At 35.5% G+C, this 24,359-nt stretch overlaps 1 protein-coding gene across 3 annotated transcripts in view; it reads right to left on the bottom strand.

The window, feature by feature from the left end:
* LOC150103098 (transmembrane protein 64) overlaps positions 1-24,030 on the bottom strand; it is a 161,960-nt gene extending 137,930 nt beyond the window's left edge. The window contains exons 1-2 of one of the 3 annotated variants that reach the window (XM_090397470.1): positions 23,809-24,030; positions 9,921-10,046 (exon numbers count right to left, since the gene is read on the bottom strand). In XM_090397470.1, the coding sequence (XP_090253596.1) occupies positions 9,921-9,944 (24 nt within the window). In that variant the 5' untranslated portion in view covers positions 9,945-10,046; positions 23,809-24,030. Of the gene's footprint in view, positions 1-9,920; positions 10,047-20,607; positions 21,263-23,589 lie in introns of those variants that run through there. The other 2 variants (XM_090397471.1, XM_090397472.1) reach the window with 2 other exon arrangements.
* Positions 24,031-24,359: the final 329 nt, after the last annotated feature.

The raw sequence follows: 24,359 nt of genomic DNA on the forward strand, positions 1-24,359 counted from the left end.
TACAACGCCTGTTTCAAACTTCTTCAGTTCATTCTCGCAGCCATTTCTTCCGAACGCAGTTACACTCACTTGGGAGCATCATATTCCTAAAATCTACACCAGATACAATGTGACTCATTTCATGACACAATGTATGACACACACACACACACGCACACACACACGCACACACACACTGCTTATAAATAAGGCAACGGACAGCCTCATGGCCATACGTATGATTATGATAATAATAATTTTATTTCGTATGGGGTTCGCTTTCCTCCTCCTTCTCTTAGAGGAGGTTGAGCCCTCATAATGAGAGATTAAGTATATGTTTTATGACTGTTGATCCGTGTGTGTGTGTGTGTGTGTTTCACGGGGCCGGTTTGCCTATTCTGAAGGATGAAAAACCCTCTACCATTGAATGAGACCGGCTAACTCATCTTTAGTCGAAAAAGACTAGTAAAGGAATCGGACCCAGGTCTTTCCGACCAAAGGGCTTCGTCTATACCGACTGAGTTACGGAGGAGCTATAATAATAATAATAATAATTATTATTATTATTATGTGCACACATACCGGACACAGAATTAGAAACCTTCATGCAGATGCACATAAACATCACTTACGCAGCGTATATGCAAAATATGCATATGCACGTGCTTCACCACGTCAACTAATCGTCAATAGTGTTGATTACAATGGGGAAAAACAAAGGATATTTCAGAGTTCGATAAAGGGCTTATTGCAGGTGCTCGACTAGCTGTAGCCAGGATTTTGAAAATAGCAGAGCTAACTGGTTTCGCAAAAGGTTAGGTATCCCGGGTGTTTAATCAGTGGGGGAAATAATCAACGTGTTTGTCTAAGAAGCATAATTGTGGTCCAAAGACAATTTGTCAGGAGCAAGATCGCCGCCTTCTGAGAAGGCTTGTACGGATAAACAGAACTTCCTGTGTGCAGTAATTGACCGAAGCATTTAATGAAGGCTGTTCCCGACCCATATCTCACGGAACTATGCGCAGAAATTTTAAGTGGATGGCTATTCGCAGTCGCATGCCTACGGAAACCACTGATTTCTGCAAGATTTCTAATTCAGTGGCCAGATGTATAGTTTTAAGTTTTATTAACCACATGTTCTCCAATATAAGTGACTTTTAATTTTTAATGGTATAGTTACTAATGTACTCTGCGCGGTTAGCCGAGTGGTATGCGCTTCTCAACCCTGGGAAAGGAGTGTCCTGGGTTCGATTCCTATCGCCGATGTGAGGAGCTTAAGGATCTTTCTCAGAGCCATAGCCAAGTTAGCCGGTCTTGGGCGTGGACTGCAGGGTTTTTCTCCCCAGTTTATCTGAGGGTTTTCCTCCCGCAAACCGGCCCAATGAACACACGCAGCTACAGACATAGGACACACTGGGGGGGGGGGGGGAGGTACAGAGCTAGCCACCTTATCCTCGGGACGGGTACGACTTAGAAGGACTAAAGATTGTTCCGTAACAGCCCACTAGGCCTAATATCTGAAGGGAATAAGAAGAAGGAGAAGAGTTACTGATGTAATCAAAAAAAAAAGGAGGAAGAGAAAGGATTGATTATTATCTAAATAAATCAAAAATATAGCCGTAAATGACATTTCAGTTAGCTGAATACATTTGTGTCGAGTATAGCGTTCTGTGTAGTTGGTGGATCAAGTAGTGGAGACATGGAGTTATAGAGTGTCCTCCCTCGATGAGTCCATGGACTCCTTGGAGTCATCACGCAATAATAATAATAATAACAACAAATACCTTTATGTCGCGGAACTCACAGTTATTGGGAAAACTTTGAGCTTAATTCAGTTATTTTAAGTATCAATTCTTATTTCATCACTAATCAGAACAATCAGATCAACAAAAATAAATAAAACGTTTTCTTTCCACAAGTTAGTATGCTTATTTAAATATAATTGCAGAAATAGGTAACTTCTGACAGATACACCAGAGGGCCCGATGTAATGCCAACTATATTCTTTATAAAATATCTGGATTTTTCCCCAAAGAAAAAGAAAAAAAATACTAGACAATTTTCCAAAAAATCTTTTCCTAATTAAATTTTTTTTAAATTTTATTTTATTTATGTTGTGTCGTGTCTTCTATTTCTATACTACTTATGAATCAGCGTGGGATTCCAAATATTGAATACAGATGGCAAGTGTTTAACGCTATGCATGACAAGCCTGTATTGATACCACATGACACTTAGCAATTTTTTAATAAAAAAAAAAACAATAACATCAATAAATAATGAAATGAAATATGCGCTCTCACGTTCCGGTAGTTGCATGGAAATATTTTTCCGGTCACTGATCTCAAATGAGTAAACTGTATTTTTAGCGGAAAGTAATTTACATATACAGCAACATATGAAATTGCTTGGTATATTGTTCGTTTGGTTATAATAATAGTTATTGTATATACTAAACAAACAAGTTTAGTATATACAAGTGGCACACCCAGAGGGGGGGGGGGGCTAGAGGCCCTGGCAGCTCCCAAAGAAAAAGGGGAAAAAACACTAGAAACTTTTCCAAAATCTTTTCCTAATTAAAATTCATTTTTTTATTTATGTTGTGTCGTGTCTTCTATTTCTATACTACTTATGAATTAGCGGTCAAATAAGGTGGGAATACCCTATAGTTCCCGGGAATCACGGCCGCTGTGAAAGCAAGGCGAAAGAAGTAGTGCCTGGGCGGACCGAGCGCCACTTCGTTTGCGCGAGCCTGGCCAGAAATCACGGGTATCACGTATTGGGCGATCACTGTAGATGCTCAGTCATTAATCGTATACGATGGTGGCTATTCTCAAATCGTCTACTCAACTCTCCCCCCCCCCCCCCCAAAAAAAGATTGGATTTAAAATTTTTGGACATTACAATTAAATCCTTTAATTATAATGTCCAAATATTTAAAGAGACGGAGTAAACACGATAAGCACTATGAACACTACTACTGGCGCAAACTGCATATAAACAACAGTGGAACTGCGCGAAGAACAGTGCCGCATTACGCTAATAGCTCGCATCTCACTGTGGCGTGATATGCTTGCGCGCGTAGCAATATGGCGCTGCGGAAAACACAGTGCTGCTAGCATCCTTAGCCCTCCTAAGTGCTACAAGATGGATTTTTATTATTTTTCATACAAAATAAAAGAATTGTATAGGATTGTTGATGATAAAATTAAATATTACAAGCAAATATAAATAAATTAATAAATATATTTATATATAGAGAAAAATTGGGGGTGCTGCAGTTCCCTCGTACCTATGCACGAGCCGCCCCTGCTAAAGAGATACTGAGAAGATGACATAAGGAGATAGCTAGAACTCTGTGGCGTAGAAGTGTCAAGATAGTTGAATGGAGGAATTTATAGAACTTTGTCCCGCATTAAACAGAAAATATCTAATAAAGAAGAAGAGCCATTCTCAGCGAAACTTCCTCTATTTATTGATTCTTGTGAATGATTTTGTACTCAAAGGTCTATTAATAATACGCTTTCTTTGAATTCAATTTTCGAGGATTCAAAAGTTCCAAAAACTGAGTCTGTATTTTAAATAACGAACTCCGTTGTATTTATTTAGTTATTTTTTAACTGCTCTACTTTTTTAACTGTATTTTTCTAATGTCAGCAAGAAAGTTCTTATACCAGAAGGTCAAAGTTAACGAATCTATTTCTAGTGTCAGGCGGTGCTCAAGCGTTGAACATACCGAGCTACAATCGATTTCTAATAGCGGACGTGTGCATGCAAGCTAACACTAAAATGTTTACTAGATTGACCGTTTTTACTAGATAGTTTTCACATCGCTAGTTTCGCAAATCATTGATAGCAAGTATTATCTTCGCCTGCGAGAGGGGGGGGGGGGGAGAGTGCACGTAATGTCTCATTTAATACTTGATTGACTTGACGTAAGAATGCTACCATTTTAAATTCACTTATAAATCAGTGAAAGAACGGGACAATAGGTAATAAATAAATAGTTGACAGATAGTTGATTTGAAAGGTGTTTTTTACAAAATGATTACAATAAAACATAAAGACGATGTTTTATGAACTACTAGTGACATCTCTCGGCCTTGGAAGTATGCTTTGTTCACGTTTTTTTTTTTTTTTTTAATTTATATATTTTTTTCATTTATATAAACATATTATGTTGTAAGACCATGGGATTGAAAACGATTCGGTTCTTACATTTTTAAGTGTCGCCGTTCAAATTCACTTGTCAGAATAATAAAATATATTCACTAATTTCCATACAAAGAGTTGTATGGATATCTATTTACTGTGTAGAAACACACAATGCCTTTGATAATTTGCTACAAATTTCGGAATTACGATAATTGTCTGCTAGTGAAATAATTCAAATTCTCCTATTCTCTCTCTCTCTCTCTCTCTTTCCCCATCAATAAACATATTATAACACACCTCAAACAACAGAAAGGTGCGGCATCCAATGAAACTAGAAGGAAACGATAATTCACATTATTTTTCTGGCTGTTGGTGAATGAACGATTCAATGGTCATATAGATGTTATCGCATTCTGTGTTGACAAACACAACAAAATAAACATGATGGCGGGGCAAATATTTCCGGCATGCAACGGTGATTAGCTGAAAAAGGAAGTTTACTATAGCGCTATAAACCTGCTGGAAACCAGAAAAGTTCAAGTCTCTCTAAAACCGATTTCCTGTTTTACTGAGCTCCATATTTTTCTAGTTCATTGATATCAAAATAAATAAATTTGCACTTCCTTCGAAACATTTTTATAGAACGTCATTACTCAAAATAATTAAAATAATATAAAAATGTAAATTTAATATAAAAATAATATAAAATTTAAAAAATAAAATGATTTTCAGAAGACTATGATAATGAATAAAAAAAGCTAATAAAATTAATAAAATAATTAATTAACAATTAATAAATGAAAGATGACAAGGAATTATTTATACGCGCACATATAAAATTAAAAACCTCTTCTTGAAGCGCGTGCGCGCACACACACACACACACACATATCACGCATGCGCCCGCGAGGTCACTGAATATTTTCGGTAAATAGTTTTTGTATATTATTTTTAAAAACAATAAAGCCTCTCTGAAATGGCAAAGAAAAAAATCTTTCCGGATTTTTCTTTGCCTTTGAACAATGTCTTCAATTATATTCATATCCGTTACCCCCCCCCCCCCCACTTTTATTATTTTTTTTTTTCAATCGCAGTTACTGCAAGTACCTGTACTGACAATCGACTGACGAGTAAGGTCGATTGTTTTGGTAGTCTTATTCATGACAATCTGACTGATAGTCCTTAGACTCATCAAGGGAGGCCCAACATCATGTCAAGAACAACTATTCAACATTCACACGGTATCTATCATACTTCACCTTGAACTCATTTACAGTCATGGCACCCACAACAGACTCTGGCAGCTTATTCCACTCATTTACCATTCTCCAAGCTCTAACAGCCTTGCTAACCACACACACTCTTGTTCAGCTTCTATGTATGTCCCCTAGTCTTCCCATTACTAGCCCTATTCTCAAAAATATCTTCTGAATTAATCTTATAGAATCCCTTCAGTAATTTGAATGTCTCAATCATATCACCCCTTTTCCGCCTATAAACCAATTTCTGCAGCCCACAATTCTTTAACCTATTCTCATAAGGTTCATTCCATAGTCCTGCTATTATCCTGGTCACTCGTCTCTGGATCCTCTCAACCTCCTCCCCATCAAGAAAAAACCCTGGCGCCTATATCTGGGCACAGCAGTCTAGTGGGGTCTTATCAAGGCTCGATACAGAGGAGTATAACCTGTTTATCTCTGCTCGTTAAAATGTTTTTCAGCAACCAAGTGATTTCATGAGCTGATTTTGCCACTTTTGCGATGTGTCCCCTAAACTTCAACTCCCTATCCACCAACACTCCCAAATCCCTGGCCTCGTCAATCTCTTGGAGTACAGTTCCACCAATGTGATATACTGCTGCTAATCTTTTTATCCCAAAATGCAAAACCTTACATTTTTCCACATTAAATTGACATCCATTCTCTTTATCCCAGTCCTCCAAACTATCCAAATCATTCTGCAAAATTTTGACTTCCTGAGCATTCACTATTGCTCTACCTAACTTTGCATCATCTGCAAACAGATGCCAGTTCCTCTCAGATCCTTTCCTATATCGTTAATGAACAAGTTAAACAGTAGTGGTCCAAGAACAGAACCCTGTGGCACATCACTAATCACAGGCCGTCTTTTGGACTCTATTCCTGAATAAACCACTCTCTGATATCTCTCCATCAGAGAGTGGTTTATTCACCATTCTCATATGCTTCAGTTTACTGATTAGAATTCTATGTGGTATGCTATCAAAAGCTTTAGCAAGGTTCACTGTGTTATAGAGCGTCAGCAAGTTACCGAGGCATGATCTACCCTTCACAAAACCATGCTGTTCCCCATACAGTATCCCATTTTCTTCCATCCATTCTTGTATTTTCCTCTCGACTATTTTCTCCAAGACCTTGACAACGATTCCTGATATGCTGATCGGTCGGTAATTTACAACAGCAGTGTTGGAGCCTCCTTTATGCAGTGGAACTATTTTTCCCTCTTTCCACCCCTTGGGACTAACCCAAACCCAAGACTCAAATTAAACAAAATGGTCAAGGGCACTGACAATTCTTCAGCTGCTTCACGTACGACATGAACTGGTATACCATACAATCCCACAGATGTATTGACATTGAGGTTTTGTAATAGACTATTCACCTCCAATTCGTTCACCACAATTCCCGTATAAGCTGTTGGTTCTTTTGTTCCTGCAATGTCACCACCTGGATTATATGCTCTTGCAAAGTGCTCACTCAGTAATTTTACTATATCAACTGATTCGGTTACCTCCCTACGATTGGTATTCTTTAAAATCAATCTGCCGTATACATTTTGTCTTTTACTTGCAACATATCGAAAAAATGCTTCGTATTCTCTTTAGCCTGCATGGCAAATGTTCGTTCATAATCCGCTTTTGCTTTTCTTACCACACTTGTTACCCTTCTGGCCTGGGTTTTATACCATTCATGTGCCTGCAGGTCACCGTTCTCCTTAAATTCGCTCCACATTTTTTTCTTTTTTTGCAGCTCAAGCTTAATGGTGTTATTCATCCATTTAATTCCTACTTGATTGATTATTCGGACTCTAAGTATACAGTTAGCCATTGCCTCCTGCAAACACTTCTTAACCACCTCCCTTGCAGTTTTTCATGCCATGGCACTGAACAAATCAAACTCCTAAGCTTGTCATACTTACTAGTCCGATAATTCCTCATGTACCCTGTCTTAATTGTAAATTCCATACCTTTAGCCACCTCCCTAGTCAAGACCCTATGATCGCTCTCACCAATTGGTGGCAATGTGGTCATATTCGTTAGAGTCAAATCCTGAGATGCAATTACTAGGTTAAGCACTCTCTTACCCCTGGTATTTTCCATTATATGCTGTCGCAAAATAGTTATCCCTTAATAATCACATAAAATCCAATTCCTTCCTCCCATGTGTCCGCTCCTCCCTCTAATCAATGCTACCATAGTTGAAATCTCCCTTAATAATTACCCTCCTTCCACTCATTTCTGCTATTTGCTTATGCAAACTATCTCCATCTTTTCCATCACCTGGTCTATAACAGCACCCAATTGTATATTTTGTTCTGGTAGCCTCAACCTCACACCAAATGGCCTCAAATGCGCTCCTTTCTCTATCCTCCAATTCAACTTCTATTCTCCTTGGCTGCAGCTCATCAGCTATTATCAATAACACCCCTCTCCCAATTTTATTCTTCCTGTCACTCCTGAACACACCATACCCCTCACATTCAATCCCACTAGCTATATCATCTTCTGTCAGCCATGTTTTACTAATGCCAATAACCTGTGGTCTGGAAGTGCCAACCAAGGCCAAAAATTCTTCCTTCTTGTTCCTAATACTCCTAGCATTAGTATACATTAATTGCAGAACCCTGTTAGCTGCATTCCTACCTTGATGCCTTATACTAACTATCCCATTCTGATTTGTTGTTCTCCTTATTCGTTCGGGCATATTATATTCATTCATACACTCAACTGCCTCCCTAAGGTCTGCATATCTACTCCCCTCCCCCCCCCTTAATAAATTAGTTTCCCTGATTCTGCACATCCACTTCATTCAACAACACTTTTTCAAGTCTCCTTATACCAAATCCATTCAAATGCAAACCATCCATCTTATATAGATCCTTTTGCCTATTGAACTCACTCCACACGTTCACAAATTCCACACCACTCATCTTGCATAATCCACGCATAAAGTCATTTGCAATTATGGCCCTCCTTCTAAACTCTTCACTCTCATACCACAGAAAAAGACTAATCATTCTAACTCTCTCTCTCTCTCTTCTCTTTTGCTACCTCAAACAATTCCTTCAAATCCTCTATCATTTTCATTTTATCTCCTTTCAAATCATTCGTACCTGTCACCACGATCATTTCTTTTACCCTTTGCTTTTGCTCCCTAATAGACTCACGTCCTTAATGGTAGCACCAGGTTGGTACGATTTTGTTAAATTCTCTACTACCACACCACGTACTAACGAATCTCCATACAGCACTCGCTCCTTTATTTTGTTTACGTTCACAATCATACTCTTATTTTTCCTATCATGCTTTTTTATTGGCTGGTACACTCAGTAGACATTTGTGCATACGCTCCAGCTGCCGCTTTGCCCTACGTATCGCTCCGCTCAATCGTGCGATCTCACTCATTGCATCTATCTCATCTTTTTTATTATCTGTTAAACCATTAATTTGCTCTATATTAATACCTTCATTCTCATTTTCTACGCAGCCCTCACAGCTCTCTGGTACAACCTCGCAATTTATTATCATATCGCTATTTTCTACATTCTAAAATTTGACAAAAATATCACACTCACGACCTGAAACACACTTTAATTCCTCATTTTCCTTACATTTTCTGCACACAAGTATTGTAGCAGCAGATATCTTAAACAGATTCAAGGAGGCCATAAAAAAAAATTTTTGGAGGGAATTCTGTAGAACTGGTTTCCTTTATTATTAATGTAAACGTTTATTTATGAGACACACTGCCTTTATCGCTAATGGTTGTATGCGATCATCAAAGGCATTCTGTTTTGGCTGCAACGTCGATAACTGTATAAGTTTTGATTCCCTGCATCCGATTTCATACTAATACTAATCACATATATCAGACGCAATCGGATCCGAATGCTTCTAGCGAATTAAAAAGCCCAGTAGATCCTAAACAACAAGAAACATTTCTAAGAGGTTAGCAACGCAGTTAGAACTACAGAATATGCGCCCTTCGACTGGAAAAGACCCAGTTTCGAATATATAGGTTATTCAACAGAAAGTGACAGCCGATCTCATTGGAAGGCAGCAAGATTTTTTTCTCCCAGAAACTCGAGTTATTTCATTCCGAATAGCAGAAAAATCGACCAGAGAACACACGCAATTAGCAGGCAAAATACTATCGGGTGTGGTAGACTGTGCAGTGAAGACGGTTGATTGTTTTGTATAGAGTGGCCTTCCACAATGTCGTTGGACTACACAGAGTGTCACGTGATGATAATAATTATAAGGATTTTACAACTGAAGGTGAAAAAACCAGTCATAAGGATGTAGTAGGTTTCTTTCTTGCAAAACAGACAAAGCAGCTGGAGAATATACGAATTAGTGGATATCAGATCGCAGAAATAGAATCAACTGCGTTATCATTGCCCATCCTAAGTTTAGAAAAAGCCAAGTAATTTGGCCATAACATGCCACTGGATATTGTAGTTCACAATATAATTTCTCAATTTTATATATTTAACAAAATTACTGATACTCTAATACACACACTTACTTGGTTTGCAGCAGACCAATCCATAGTTAACTGACGTTCGGCACAGATTTGGATCCACAACTATCTGCTCTGTTGGACATGCAGTTGTACAGAGACCAATGCCATATGCCTCACATGGATGATGCACTATAAACAAATTGAATACATTATGTTTCAGTGTCGTTACGATTTGTGATATGTTCAGAAAAATTAGATTTAAAAAAAAGCAAAAGATTTCATTATAAGCAGTGGTATGTTGGAGCTGATTCCCACCAGCTCGCGGGAGCCGATTCTTGCGAGCCGGTTGTTATACCGACAATGGTCATAAGTAGATCGGTGTACACTTCAATCTAGTTGCTAGCGGCATTTCAGCAATAAAATTATGGTAACATATTAGAATAACAGAAAATTATATATATATATATATATATATATATATATATATATATATATATATATATTTTTTTTTTTTTTTTCATTTAGCAGAAGATATTCAAATACAGTATTTTAAGAAAATGGTTTAGGACCGCGAGATGGTGTTGTCTTCTGTACTCTCTTTCCTGCGCCTTCAGAATCATCGGTAGCTATGAGGTTAGCTATTGTGACAGCTAAGAGTGAAGACCGGATGCCTACTTATTTCTAAAAGTCAGTTAGGCTAAGAGCCTCACTGAATGTCTGGATGAAAATCCAGAGTTTTCTGAAGAAGACTCTACTTTCTTGCGCTAAAGATCGACTAACCCGGGAACCTGCTAAAAATAATAATAAAATAAAATAAATAAATATAAGACAAGAAAAAAGTTCCCCTAGTTGGCGATTACAATCAAACTTATAATGGACTTTTTTTTTCTGACACTAGGGGATTATTAGTCAATTATTATTTCTCAATACACTTGAGAAATAATAACTTGAGGTTATGCATACGTCAGTAGCTGAATATCAAAAAAAAAAAAAAAAAAAAAATCAGCTACCGCCTTTTTATTCCCGTATATAGGGAGTAGGCGAGGCTGTTTAGTCCTATCTAACTTTTGGAGACTGAATATTATCCTTCTATTACACAGCGTTCAGATTTTTGATTTTCACGTACCAAGGGTATTTCAATAAATAAAAAAAAAGTAAAGTGCATATCGATTTTGATACACATCCCTTTTTTAACTAGTCATCAAAGATGTGCATGCGTTTGTACCAACGTGGCAATAGGACATCTATCCCAGTATCGAGGAAATCAGCGTCAAATGTTTAACAATTAACGACAGCATGTTGCATAGCGACGTCTACTGTAAATCGGTTGCCATTCAGATCCCCTTAGGTTGCCTAAGGAGACTGACCATTGGATGCAAGGCCAGGACTGTGCAGTTAATGCTGAGGAAATTCCCATTCCAATGAAGCCTGGAACTTCTAAAAACCTCTTATTGCCAAGGCATTACATTAAACCAGGGGTCTCCAAACCTCGGCCCGCGATATGATTTTATCTGGCCCGCCAATTGGACTAATTTTTCAATAAGAATGCGCAAAGAAAAAAAAAAAAAAAAAAAAAAAAAAACGGGGTGTTAATAGATTTCAAATACATTAATTAAAATTGTGTTCAAAATATATTCCCGAATAGCAAAAAGTAACCGTAATCCAAGTTACGTCTTTCTGAGTGTAAAAGGTCGGTTAAAATGGACTAACGAAGAAAAAAAATTAAAAGAATTCAAAATGAAATAAAAAAGTTATATCCGAATAAACTTTTTTATCAACAAAAAAAATTCATGTTGCACGAAATAAGAACACTTAAAAAAGTCGGTAAAAACACGGTTAAAATGAACTAACGAGCAAAAAACGAAATAAAAACAAAATTTCTCTATCTGTATTCATTGACAAAAAACTCGAAGTTATACGAGTTTTTTGGAGCACTTCAAAATTTGAACCTGAGTTTAATAAGATTTTAAAAATAGTTACATCATTCACATTAATGGTTTTATTATAATTTGTGATAAAAATACGAGAATTTGCTGATAGTGTTCGTTGTCATTAATATACGATAATTTAATCTCACATACTCTGTAATCAGTTTTTATCTGCTTTCAATAAAACTCATATATCTAGTTCTAGAGTTTTTTTTACTACGGCCCGCTGAACAGTGCTGAAGTACCCAATGTGGCCCTCCCTCACGGCGAAAAGTTGAGACCACTGCATTAAACTAACATGTTTCTGTGATATGATGTTTGCTCAATACACTTCTATGCAATGATGATGAATTTCTGTTGTTGTGGTATCTTTTACATATAACATCTTGTTTCCAGACATATTGCCATCTTGCAAATGATGGTGCAGTATTACAAGACCATGTGATGCTATTCGTGATATACGAAAAAACAGACGATGCAAACACTTCCTGTAGAGGCCGTAGCATTGGTGACAGTGCCCGGACAGGTAACACAGGACAAACATAACATAAGAAAGATCAATAAAAATAGTATCTAGAATATCCATAACAATAATTACAATAATTACAAAATGCTGTTGCAAAGATCGTTATTGCCAAAAATTACAACAAAGGTAGGTAATATATATATACATATTACCTCTGTAAATCATAGTTAACTCTGTAAAATCAACAATAATCAGTTATAGGGGTTAGAGACTTAACAGTAATAAGTATGCTGTCATTTTAATTTTTAAACCTTGTTATAAAATTGTGCTGTGCGTTACTGCCACTATAAAACAGGAGAATAATCACCCAAATCGTCCTCCACAATCACATCTTCAATACCTTCCCTATGTTTCAGGCTGCGGCTTTTCTGGAGTAATCTTTGTTTTTTTGATGAAAATGTCCGATGTTCTTTGCTTATTCCTCTTCTTCTTTTCATCGTACATTTGTTTATAGCAAGCAAACGCATCATGTACTTTCCTTTCTACTAATAAGTTGCGTTCAACATTGGGTCCATGTCTTCAACCATTTTGAGAACATCGCTAACTGCAGAATATTTCTGCAAGACGCTTCACTGTGAATTGTTTAACTACCTCTCCTTGTTTCTCTTTTCCCTCTTCCTTTTCTCGTTCTTCCTCTTCTGTAACAGGTCATTCCTCCATTTCGACCAATTCTTCGTTGGTCAACTCTTCAGGGGCACTTCTTATGAGTTGAACTATGTCATCACCATTCACTTCGAAATTCAGGTTGTTTGCTAGGCGCACTATTTCTTCACTCAATCTTTCGAAGGTCTTCATTTTTTTTTTTTTTTCAAAACTTCCAAAATCGTACACAAACCTTTTTATGTCTTTTCCATATGCCACTCATACATTGCGAGACACTTCGTCGAAAACTACAGCAATTCGTTTAATAGTATGATAAATATTGAATGCTTTCCAGAATTGCTTGAGAGTCTGGTCGTTTCCTTCATTAGCAGAAATGGCTTGTGAAAAAGTTCTCCGTAGATAATAAACCTTCAACACTACTAGAACTGCCTGATCCATCGGTTGGATTAATGAAGTAATGTTTGGAGGGAGAAACATGGCCTTGAACTTGAAGATCACCGATATAAGACGGATGATCTACAGCATTATCTAGAATTAATAAAATTTTAAATTCTACATTTTATACACAACAGCTTTCCATTTCACTCGTGCACAATTAACAGTTGATTAAGGCATCCGCAAACAATTTATGAGTCATCCCCAACTTCTTATATCTCCGCTAATGAACTGGAATGTTTTATATCCAGCCACAATACCCCCCCCCCCCTTAACAGAATCGTAACACGGTCTTTAAAAGCTTTGAAACCAGGCATAGATTTTAGCTTTTTGTGGATGAATGTACGCTCGGGCATTTTTTTCCGAAACAATGAGGTCTCATCCATATTAAATATTTGCCGTGACAAATAATTTTCCTCCGTAATAATTTTATCCAATTTCTTCACAAACTCCTTCGCAGCCTTCTCATCGGAACTTGCAGATTCACCATACATTTTCACATTATGCAGTGCAACACGCTGCTTGAATCTTATGAACTAACCGGAAGAAGAAGCGTTGAATTCGTAGTCGTAATCGGGTCCTGCTTTTGCCTTCAGCATGTTGAAGAGACTGTACCTTAGCGGTTATGGTCATAATGCTAAGACGTATTGCGCTTTTGGTCCGTATGCGCTTCAGGTCCTCTGTGCATGATGGAAGTATCTTTTCCAATCACTGATAGGAGCTTGTCGTAGCTTCGTCACTATCGCTGAACTCGCAACTTCGTTCCAAGATCTCTTTTCCTGTGTTTCTTCACTAGGTTTTTTAATTGGGAGTGTAGGGGCAATGTTGCACAAAATATAGCGAAATATTTAGCGATAAATACACAAATAATATATTTTTCAAACATAAAATCAACAGAGGAACTGTTGAATCCAAGTGCCGAGGGAGGTTGCTGCTGAATGCGATGTTGGTTGCCACTGCATTGTTGCTAAATAAAAACCTTTTTACTTTACGCTCGCTTGCGTCTTGTTCGAAAGTATAGTCGAAAATGTTATTTATTCCATTATGGGATCACGAATGTGTCTTGGAAAGGACGTAACTCGAACGGACGTAAGTCGTATATATGTAAAAAGTTTTTTATCTTGGGTGTAAAATACGTCAAAGATACCAAGAAATTTTATGCTTGGTTTTAATCCTTTTTCAAAGTAAGCAAAACAAAGTTTCGCTAGTGAAATATATTCACGTCTGAGCTACTTGTATATAGAGGCTTAGTATACTTAGTATGTATCCCATAATGCATAGCACACACACCCTTTCAGGAGTGTATAATGTAATGCATAATGGGAAGAACCACTACCCAGACTGGTTTCGACCTTTATTGAGGCTACTTCAGTGGGAGCCACTGAAGAGACCTCAATATGAGATATATGACATATAAATGAGATATATATGACTTCTGCATTACTTCAACCTTGGTATCTCTCCCAGGTCTGGCTCCCGCTGAAGAGACCTCAATAAAACTCGAAACCGATCTGTGTAGTGGTCCTTCCTATTATACATGCCTGAAAGGTGGGGGGTGTTTTGCATTATGAGTAGGGATCCCAGATAAATTGGAAAAAAATACGGGACACTTATGACTGAGGGTAAAAGTTTAGTATGCCAGTCTTACAAAATTATTCTAACTTTCCAAGTATGTGCATGATAAGGTTTACTATGCACACACTTTACTAAGTATAAGTAAACATGTCGTGACGTGTTCTCTTGACGTTCGAATCCGCCATCTTGCTAAAAGTCACTTTCATAAAATAAAGGAAAACTAATTGCAAATTAATCACTGATCTGAGGGTAGAGAAATTTCTATTATACTGCGCCACTCTATCCTTAGATAAGTCTATATGAATTACTAGGATCAATTCAAAATTAGTTAGCAGTCTTTTCATTCATTCAGGCCGAAGTATTTATTTTCTTTCTGGGATTCCCGCTAGATTCGAATTTTTGTGAACGGTGCAGTAAAAAGAAATTCAGGCAAACACAATATTTAAATTAACAAACAAAACATTTAATATATGGTTATATAACAAATACATGAATTCCACTTCTAAATATGACAACTCAGTCAAGTTAGTACATCAGGTCAAGTCATTCATATTAATTCAATCTTCCAAACTTTCACATACAAATTCACAGTTTCAGAATCACAAAGTTTCTTTACTCAATTTATTACAATAGAATTTCTTATTTAATCAGTTTCACACACTTCTCAGTCATGCTATAAGTTCAAAATATCGCAGGCACTAATAGTTGAAAATAATCTTTCAAACAATTCCTATCTCCAACTCTCAATCACGAAGGGTTTCCACAGTTAAAGTTAACAATTCACTATGATAGACCTTACCGGAAATGGTTCCTAGAACATCTATTATGTTGTGAGCAAACTTCTGGAATTCACTTATCACACTTAAAGAATAAAAACACATTTACAAAACTTATCCGCAGTTATACTTAAAGCACTATCAATTACGCTTCAGAATTCTTGACATCAATTAGGGCACTTCAACTATCGTTATTACCACTCATAAATTAATTAAAACACTGTGAGGTTCTCTTTAGGGCAAATCGGAAATAAACTGCAATACTAGATCAGCTGGGTTTATTCAGAATTCTTCCTTGAATGTTCAGCTTTTTACTTTATCCGATTGTAGCTTTAAATTTCTTTCTATTACTACTGCTGATTTCAATTTCAGCTAACTATAAAATTCGTTACGTTCTTGCTCACTTATAAAAATTATCCACTTAACTCCTGCCCTAAGAACCTTTTATTTACTTCTACTTCTCTAGTTTATCCCCTTGCTACTTTTTACTTCCAAAATTCCGTTCCGACTCTACTACTACGTATATATTTTCTCTTCTTATTTTTCCCACGCTCCTTTCACTCGCGCTCGTTTATTTCACGCGTCTCTATGACAACCGATAAACGTAAACATTCTCGCGAATGTTACATTAGGCTACATAACTACATTCAGTTATTACATAACGTTAAACTTTCACAAAAAGGAATAAATAGAATATTTGCATTTCAATAAGTGTGTAGTTAAATTACAAATACAAGTTCTTATAATATTGACATAACAATAAATAAAATAACTTAATAATATTTAATACAGAACCTCTTTATCATTAACACTTTCTTTTGATTAAATAATTAAAAACTTGATATAATTAAGGCAGTTATATGATATCAATTATAATTTATGTTATTTACATTAAATAATATTTACAAATATAGTTCTTGTGACGAAAAATCATGTTGGATTCTGAATCAAATAACATTTATTCTAATTTCTACATAATCAGAATCCAACAATAAGGTTTACTATGTAAGTATAAGTAAACAAATAGTAAATCCAATTGTTAGGCTGCATATTTTCATTAAGCCACTTTAAGTTGCCTTCAAGTGGTTTTCTTACTATTATAGATACAAAATAGATGGTTAATACAGTAATGCTCTTCTCACCTGACAATATTCTTATTAATCAATCAGTCTTGCTTACTCTTGCAATACTTTTCTGAAGAATGAATTATGAAGAAAGAATTAGCCGAAAACGGGACGATCCCGTATTTTACGGAACGTCTGTGATCCCTAATTATGGGATACATACTAAGGCAAATGATATGAAGTCATTAGCCTCTATACAAGTAGCTCAGACATGAATATATTTCACACGCAAAACTTTGTTTTGCTTACTTAGGAAATTTAATTAAAAAATAGAGTTCCAGTCAACGTTCTGACTGGAACTCTATTGCGCTTTACTTATTTCTTTATATTAAAGATTACAAAAGAAGTAACATCAACTATAAGTTTAGAGAGAATAATGCTGTTACACTGTTCTCAACTAGCTGATTAGCTGGCCATCACTTCAGTAAACAATCGAATGCCATTTTTTTTTTTTTTTTGTACAATGTTTATATTCATTATCACAATTACTGCATCTCTCAATTGTAAATTGAATACTTTAGAAATGCGATCCGCGAACCAATCTAGTCAACAAAAATTTTATTTGGCTCACAAAGTAATTTAAAAAAAGTTCATATAAAATAACGTCAAAATAAAAATCAAGGCATTGGTTACAAAAAAAAAAAAGTAAAAGTAATGCTTATATGAAATAAAGTTCTTCAAACACCTTTTGATTCTCCAAGTGAGTATCCAATAATCTTTTACCCCTAACTTTATCGACTGGAAGCAAGTCTCTACCATTCGCAATTCCAGGAAGTTAAGTGCACTTTTAGCCGATGAGTGAAACGTGCAACCCCTGACGAATTCTACCATCACGTTTCCTAATCCTAATTAGCATTATTTTCTTGCAAGTAAGGTTTTTTTTTCTTCAAAAAGTTAAAAAAAATCCACTTCTTGCTTCAAGTATTTATAGTTATAAAGTTATATTTATAGTTATGAAAGCTATATTTTTTTCACTTTTTTCACTAAATTACCAAATATAGGCAAAAAAAAAATTACTTTATTTTATATTTGGTTTGCTTAAATTTCAGTGAACTTTATTTATATAATTAATTATTGTTCCATAATGCTAAATCGCTGAAGAAAGACAGGTTTGATTCTGGTTGTCGAGTAGATTTTTTTTTTTTTTTGTAGCATTTTTATCGCCCGATTCGCAAGTTAGTTGACTACTGGCGCAGACCAAGTAAGTTTCCTTTTCCGGAAATTCGGACCAACCCCGCAACTCTGAAAAAAAAAAAAAAAAAACTAATAAAAAACTTGTACTGTTTCAGGTTTTGAAACACGGGACAGCCGCAGCTGTCTGCCGTACTCTCGTCATAAAGCCATCGAAATAATTGATAGCCATGAACCCAAGACGAAAACCTGTTGCAAACAAGTTAGGGATAAAAGAGTTCAGTCTACCCACTTTTAGCAATTGAAAGGTGTTAGAGGATTTATTTATCTATTTATTATTTTTTGCCGTTCTTTGTTTTATACAGTATAACTGATTCAAATATCTCATTTTTCCCTGTTCTCATTAAGTAAAAGACATGATTATAAAATTATATTATCGAATGTACATATTAATGTAATTAAAACAGAGAGAGAGAGAGCTTGTTAATGTAGTTGCTAATTCAGTAATTAGTGATTTTTTAAACATCCACACATTCACAACGCTTTTTAAATGGCTGATGACATTTCTTAAGCGCATTTGAGAAATTTATTTGTATTATTAATATTTATATCCATCGAGATTTACCAAATTCATGGATCATTTTTGAAAATATTGGATATACTTTGAAGTTTTTAATAAATTGTGATCCATATTATTATTATTATCACAGATAATTCTATCAGAAACGCCAAATTATTATTTTTAATCAGTACAGTACTAATAGAGAAAAAAAAACAGTTGAGTTTTTATTTATTTATTTTTAAGGAAAAACAAGGAAGACATGAAAGCGTGGCGGCTGAATACAGGATTCGTTTATGTTCATCAGCATAGATCGTGACGTTTCTTCTTATTATAATTGTGTGTGTTTGTGAGAGAGACAGAGAGAGTGAAAATCAGCTGACTGATAAACGAAATAGATCAGAACACTCTTAATTGCGTAGTTTTACATTTACAATATTTTAATTTTTTTTCTCCCATATAACATCATCCCATGTAACATTAAAATATCGGTATTTTCAAACTAACAAAATGTATGCATACAATATCATTCATAATAATTAACGGAAATAAGTGAAAATTATTGTCTCGGTTTTTCTTTCTTGCTATGGATGACACATCGGTAGTGATTACTAACGACCTACTGGACGAGAATCGACGCTTAAATATGTGATGAAATAAAATGAAGGAAACAGTCAGATGAAGCGATCAGGATTTTGACTGAAATTTTGAAGAATAAAGTTGTTGCCAAGTCGATCCTACGAGAGATGATCAGCAGGCAGTTCACAAGAGGACTGCAGAAGTACGACTGCGTTGTTATGAGGTTGAAAAACATTTTTAAAGAATTGATATAGTCAAAAGATACAAAATTTTCAAGCAGAAGTAGGAGTCCATTCTCGGAGGTTGGAAACATTCAGCTATTTCTCTTAATAATAAATAAATAAATAAGAGTCGGCGTCAACAATCGAAAGTTAAGTTAATGATGACATACGAGAAGAATGAAGTGATATGATACCGACAAAGTAACTGCAGGGCCGACTTGATAGCATATACAGAGAATCTGTGCAAGAGACTTTAGACACGAATATTCGAAGCGAAAGACTTGACACATGCTCCACTAAAGCTCTCATTTTTCATGGCAATTTGAGGTTATGTTTCACATCAAGTGGTAGATCTTACGGAAAAGTATGGATGGCAGGTGTTTCCTTCCCCCCCCCCCATCTCTCCCGTACACTACTTCGTCAGTGATAATTGAAAATATTGACTACCACTGACGAGATTTCTGCTGAAGTTATCCAAATAAAAATGATTTATAACAGGATTACAAATCTTACCCAAACTTTGGACAGCAATGAAAAGGCAGAATGAAGATTATTATAAGACCTGTAAAAGTATATATATATATATATATATATATATATATTAAATACATCTTTGGTTTAATAATAGGAGGTGTGCAGAACTTTTGGAATGCCTCCCATACTAAATTTGAGTGTGGGCTTTCTTCTGTCTTTACTTTCGGTATTTTCATTTAAAGTTAACCTGTACAAGTTTTCCATGAATCGAACAAAATCAAAACCTCTTTCCTTCGAGATTCATTATATTGTAGTATAACAATAAGTAATTATAAAAATAAAAAAAATCAATTAACGTCTTTTATTCCCCTATAGGGAGTAGGCAAAGCCGTTTTAGCTCTATTTAATCTTTGGAGACTGAAGGGGAAGTTCATTCTCCATCGGTAGCTAATCAGAAATGGCTGGCCAAAGAAGATCACTAATAATAACGATAGCCGGCGAAGAGAGGCGGCTGCTAAGTGCTGCTAGTTTACTGTCTGAAAACATAGTGTGGGTTCTACAGTCGATTTTCTTGACTTTTCGGGACGAAAAACCACTTTCCGGGAGGGAAAAAACCGCTTGCTCGTGCCAGATATCGACTACCTAGGAAACCGGTCGAAAAAAAGGCTTAGTAAAAATTCCTTTAGAATTAAATTTACGACGTTCTTTCAATCGTCTTACCATTATGAATAACACATTAGGGCAGTAAAAACTCCATATTTTTAATCAAGATATTTTTAAATATATATTTTACAGTGTATTAATAATATATGTACTCACTTGAAAAAGCAAAATCCATTATCATCATTAACGTAAACACTGTACCTATGAAACTCATTTTCGCAGACGACGATCAATTCTTAGCTCTTAAATAGCTCCTTTCGTAGGGACAGATCTGCGTAACACGAACGTGTATCTGCATGTAGTCGTATAGATAAATGCCATGATGAATGTCGTTTATACATATATATATATATATATATATGTACTAGTTATACTTCATAAATTAAAACGCTTTTGTCTATTAGATCGGAAAAGGTGGGGTATCTAATTTTGCTCAAAATTTATTTCCGCTTATATAAAATTATTTGCATTCGTAGTTAGTTGACCGTAAATGAGAAGTAGATTAAAAACATTTTGCAAACAAACGTAACGAAATCTGCATTACTATTCTGTATCATGTTTTCACCTTTTAACCGTATACTGGTAATATTGCGTTTTTCATTTTTTTTTTTAACTAGCCAATAACAAATAAGTCACAGTAGATTTTTTACTTTCTATTTATGAAGGTAAAAATTAAATGATATACTAGTTTTATAACAAGTTTTATATAAAGATTCAGATTTTTGTTGTTAGCTTACTATCAAACAAGAGAAAGAAAAGTTAGTTTGGATTCGTCTCTAAGCCGAATCGAAGCAGCAATCCTTATAAATGATGTCACTTACACGTTAACTTTTGAATTCCGCCCCCCATTATAAAACTTGTTTTCCCTCCCAGTTACCTTCATGTCATATTACTTTTTTTTTTTTTTAAGGATAGTGGAGAATCCCGAGATCTGACAGTTTCATATTCGACTCATTCATCTATTTGGTCGTTATGTATTTATATTATCCTTTCTCATAATTCAACAGGTCGGCCTCCGTCTGTTCGACTGAAAGTAATAGTATAATACGCAAAAATGGAACTCTAAAAACTACTAGTTCGCGCTGATAAATACTAACCAAGAAAAATTTATTCTCGTCGTGATGAGTAGGGCCGTACTTACACTTTTGCTGAAGCAAGCGAGTCCGAGGCCTTAGAGTGCTCCGGACTCCCTCCCCCTCATTGTTTACAACCCTTAAACTGGCTCTAATTTTTCGGGGACCCCAGCTAGAGCCTCGTGCACCTGTGCATAAGTACAGCCATGGTGACGAGTGGAATGTTTATATGTTCGTTTTGAATTGAAGGTGAATTAGCCAATCTCATAGGAAGGCAGCAGGTTTTTTTTTCGGAGACTCGGGTTTTTCATCCCGCATACAGGCAAATTGGGTAAGAATACACACACACACACACACACACACACACACACACACACACACACACACACACACACACACACACACACACACACACACACACAAAATACTGCTGTGGTGATCGGCGGTAGATGGCGTTATGTGTTGATGATAGTAGTGTCTTTGTGTAGTGGGAGGATAATGTAGGAGAGGCCATGATAGAGTAGTATGCCTTCCCACGATGAGTGCTTGGAGGTGTAATAATTGCAATAATAATAAAATTCGACCTGACCGCATTAAAGTGAAAAGCATAACAATTCATACAGTAGTACAGTACAGGACAAAAATAAATAATAAAAATTTTTGCCCACAAAGATATTTTTTCATGGGAGCAGATTAACCTACTTACGGCGCTGCAGGGAAATATTCATTATAACAAATAGGGAAATCATCTCAGGCAATTAAAAAACGAAAATTCTATATAATCTGCTGTCGCTATAAGTATACAAGAATTCTATTGCGAAATACAGTATAAATTCTGTAATCAAGTTACTTGTATAGTGATCATACCCATTACAACAACACATACATTCATAAGCATAATTTGGTTTTTACATTAGAATGGTCTGACTGAAACCAAAATTGAAATGACTTCATGAAATTTTAATGAAGACGCCAAATTTCCTCATTCCATCCAGTGAGAGGGAAATTATTATTATTATTACAAGTATTGTGTTTGTCATTAAATCTGAATAAAATCATCCGGTTATAATCCAGAAAATAAAAATTAAAAAAATATCGCTGGTCAACTAGTTTCCGTACAATTTTTGTCACTGAAAATCACGAGTAAGCATATAGCCAAATATGTTATCAAGATGGTAGTTTTATTACGTGTTTTTCCAAAATCCGTAAGCACCTCTTTAGTTGTTTTTTTTTCATTCGTACGCAAGCAATTCTGGAACTCTGTGTTTCATTGAAATTTGGAGTCTTTACACATTTGGCAAGCCATCCCAATTTCAATCAATAATTAAAATCATAAGCCAAAAATTGATCAGCATTTCATAAACTCTCTGTAATTTCTGATATATTCATTTTTTCTTCCGCAAATATCGTCATTCGACGAAGCTATTTGAATACGGTATATCTATCCTAGAAATTATTATTGTTTGTTATATTTTAAAAGAAAGGCTTAATTTTCTACAACTATGTTGTTTCCCACTATTAAGTCAGTCGTGAAGTAAAATAACAATATAATTACAGTACAGTATATGTTTCAGACTCGTATCCATGATGGTGCACTGACTTCAAGGATCAACATGTTGTATATTCTAAAGAATGAAGCTCTGATATATAAACAATTCAACTATTTACCGTAAACATATACAAACAGATACAAATTCTTAATAATTTGCTGCATCTCTCCAAGGAGATCTGGCATTAAAAGTACTAAATAAATTTCTAACTTCTTAGAACATACAAATAATTACATGGTCATTCTAAGAATTACGCAATACGAGCTAAATAATAATTTCTCATACTCTAACTCTTGCAGTTAAATCCAGTACAGAAAGATAATTAAACAAAACAAACTGAACATAGCATTCAACTGAAAGCTCTGTAGTTTCACTTGGCCATGTGGAAATTTCCATTGCAGCGTCTATTTTATCACTGTTCTATATATCTTCCCTTATTTATTTTTTACTCACTCATTCAATCAATCTTATCTCTTAAATTCCTCTTAATTAATTACAATAGCTAAATATCTCACTTGACTAATATACTTGAATATTGTCTTCTAGTTTTCTAGTTTTCTCAAGCAAGTTTCCTTAAGGCATCTATCTTTCTTTTTCTGAAGTAGGCATGAAAAATAATCACCCAGACAAAAAGAATACATTTCATTAAGCAGTTCCAATTGCATTTCCAATAAAAAAAAATTTTAAAAAAACTTCACTGCAGATTCTATCTTGCTCCTTGGAATATCACTTACTTTTCTTTAAGCACAAAATATTATTACTTCTATTACGAAGACTTAATACGTGGTACTATCCTTCAGTTATTAACTTCACAGTTTCGTATCCTTGGACAGTAATTAAAGATGCGTATAAAAACTTTTCCGAGATTAGAGAACTCAAGTCGGTAGTTTATTAGACCTCGGCTCTCCTTCCTAGCGTTCAGTTACCAGGCGACAGTGGTTCTAAAAACAACTAATGTGCATGTTCATTACCGAGATTGAAAATAAAAACATGAAAAAACATAAAAAACGAGATTGAAAATAAAATGGCGATTGCACGCTACATGTGCTTGCCATAGATACACTACGGTAAACAACATAAATTAATTTACAATATACATCGCGCCTCCAAGAAGTCCGAGATCTCATTAGTTAGAGGGCACTCGCTTAATTCATCTACTACAATCAACGCCATCTACCGCCCACTACCAATAGTATTTTCGTCTGTAAATGGCGTGTGTATTATATAAAACATTTCTGTGTTAATCCCTAAGGATTACAATACGCGGTAAGCAATTTTACTACTT

The sequence above is a fragment of the Typopeltis vanoorti genome, chromosome 9 (genome assembly GCF_054136105.1).
Source record: "Typopeltis vanoorti isolate ZY-2024b chromosome 9, IOZ_Tvanoo_1.0, whole genome shotgun sequence".
Classification (NCBI taxonomy): Eukaryota; Metazoa; Arthropoda; class Arachnida; order Uropygi; family Thelyphonidae; genus Typopeltis; species Typopeltis vanoorti.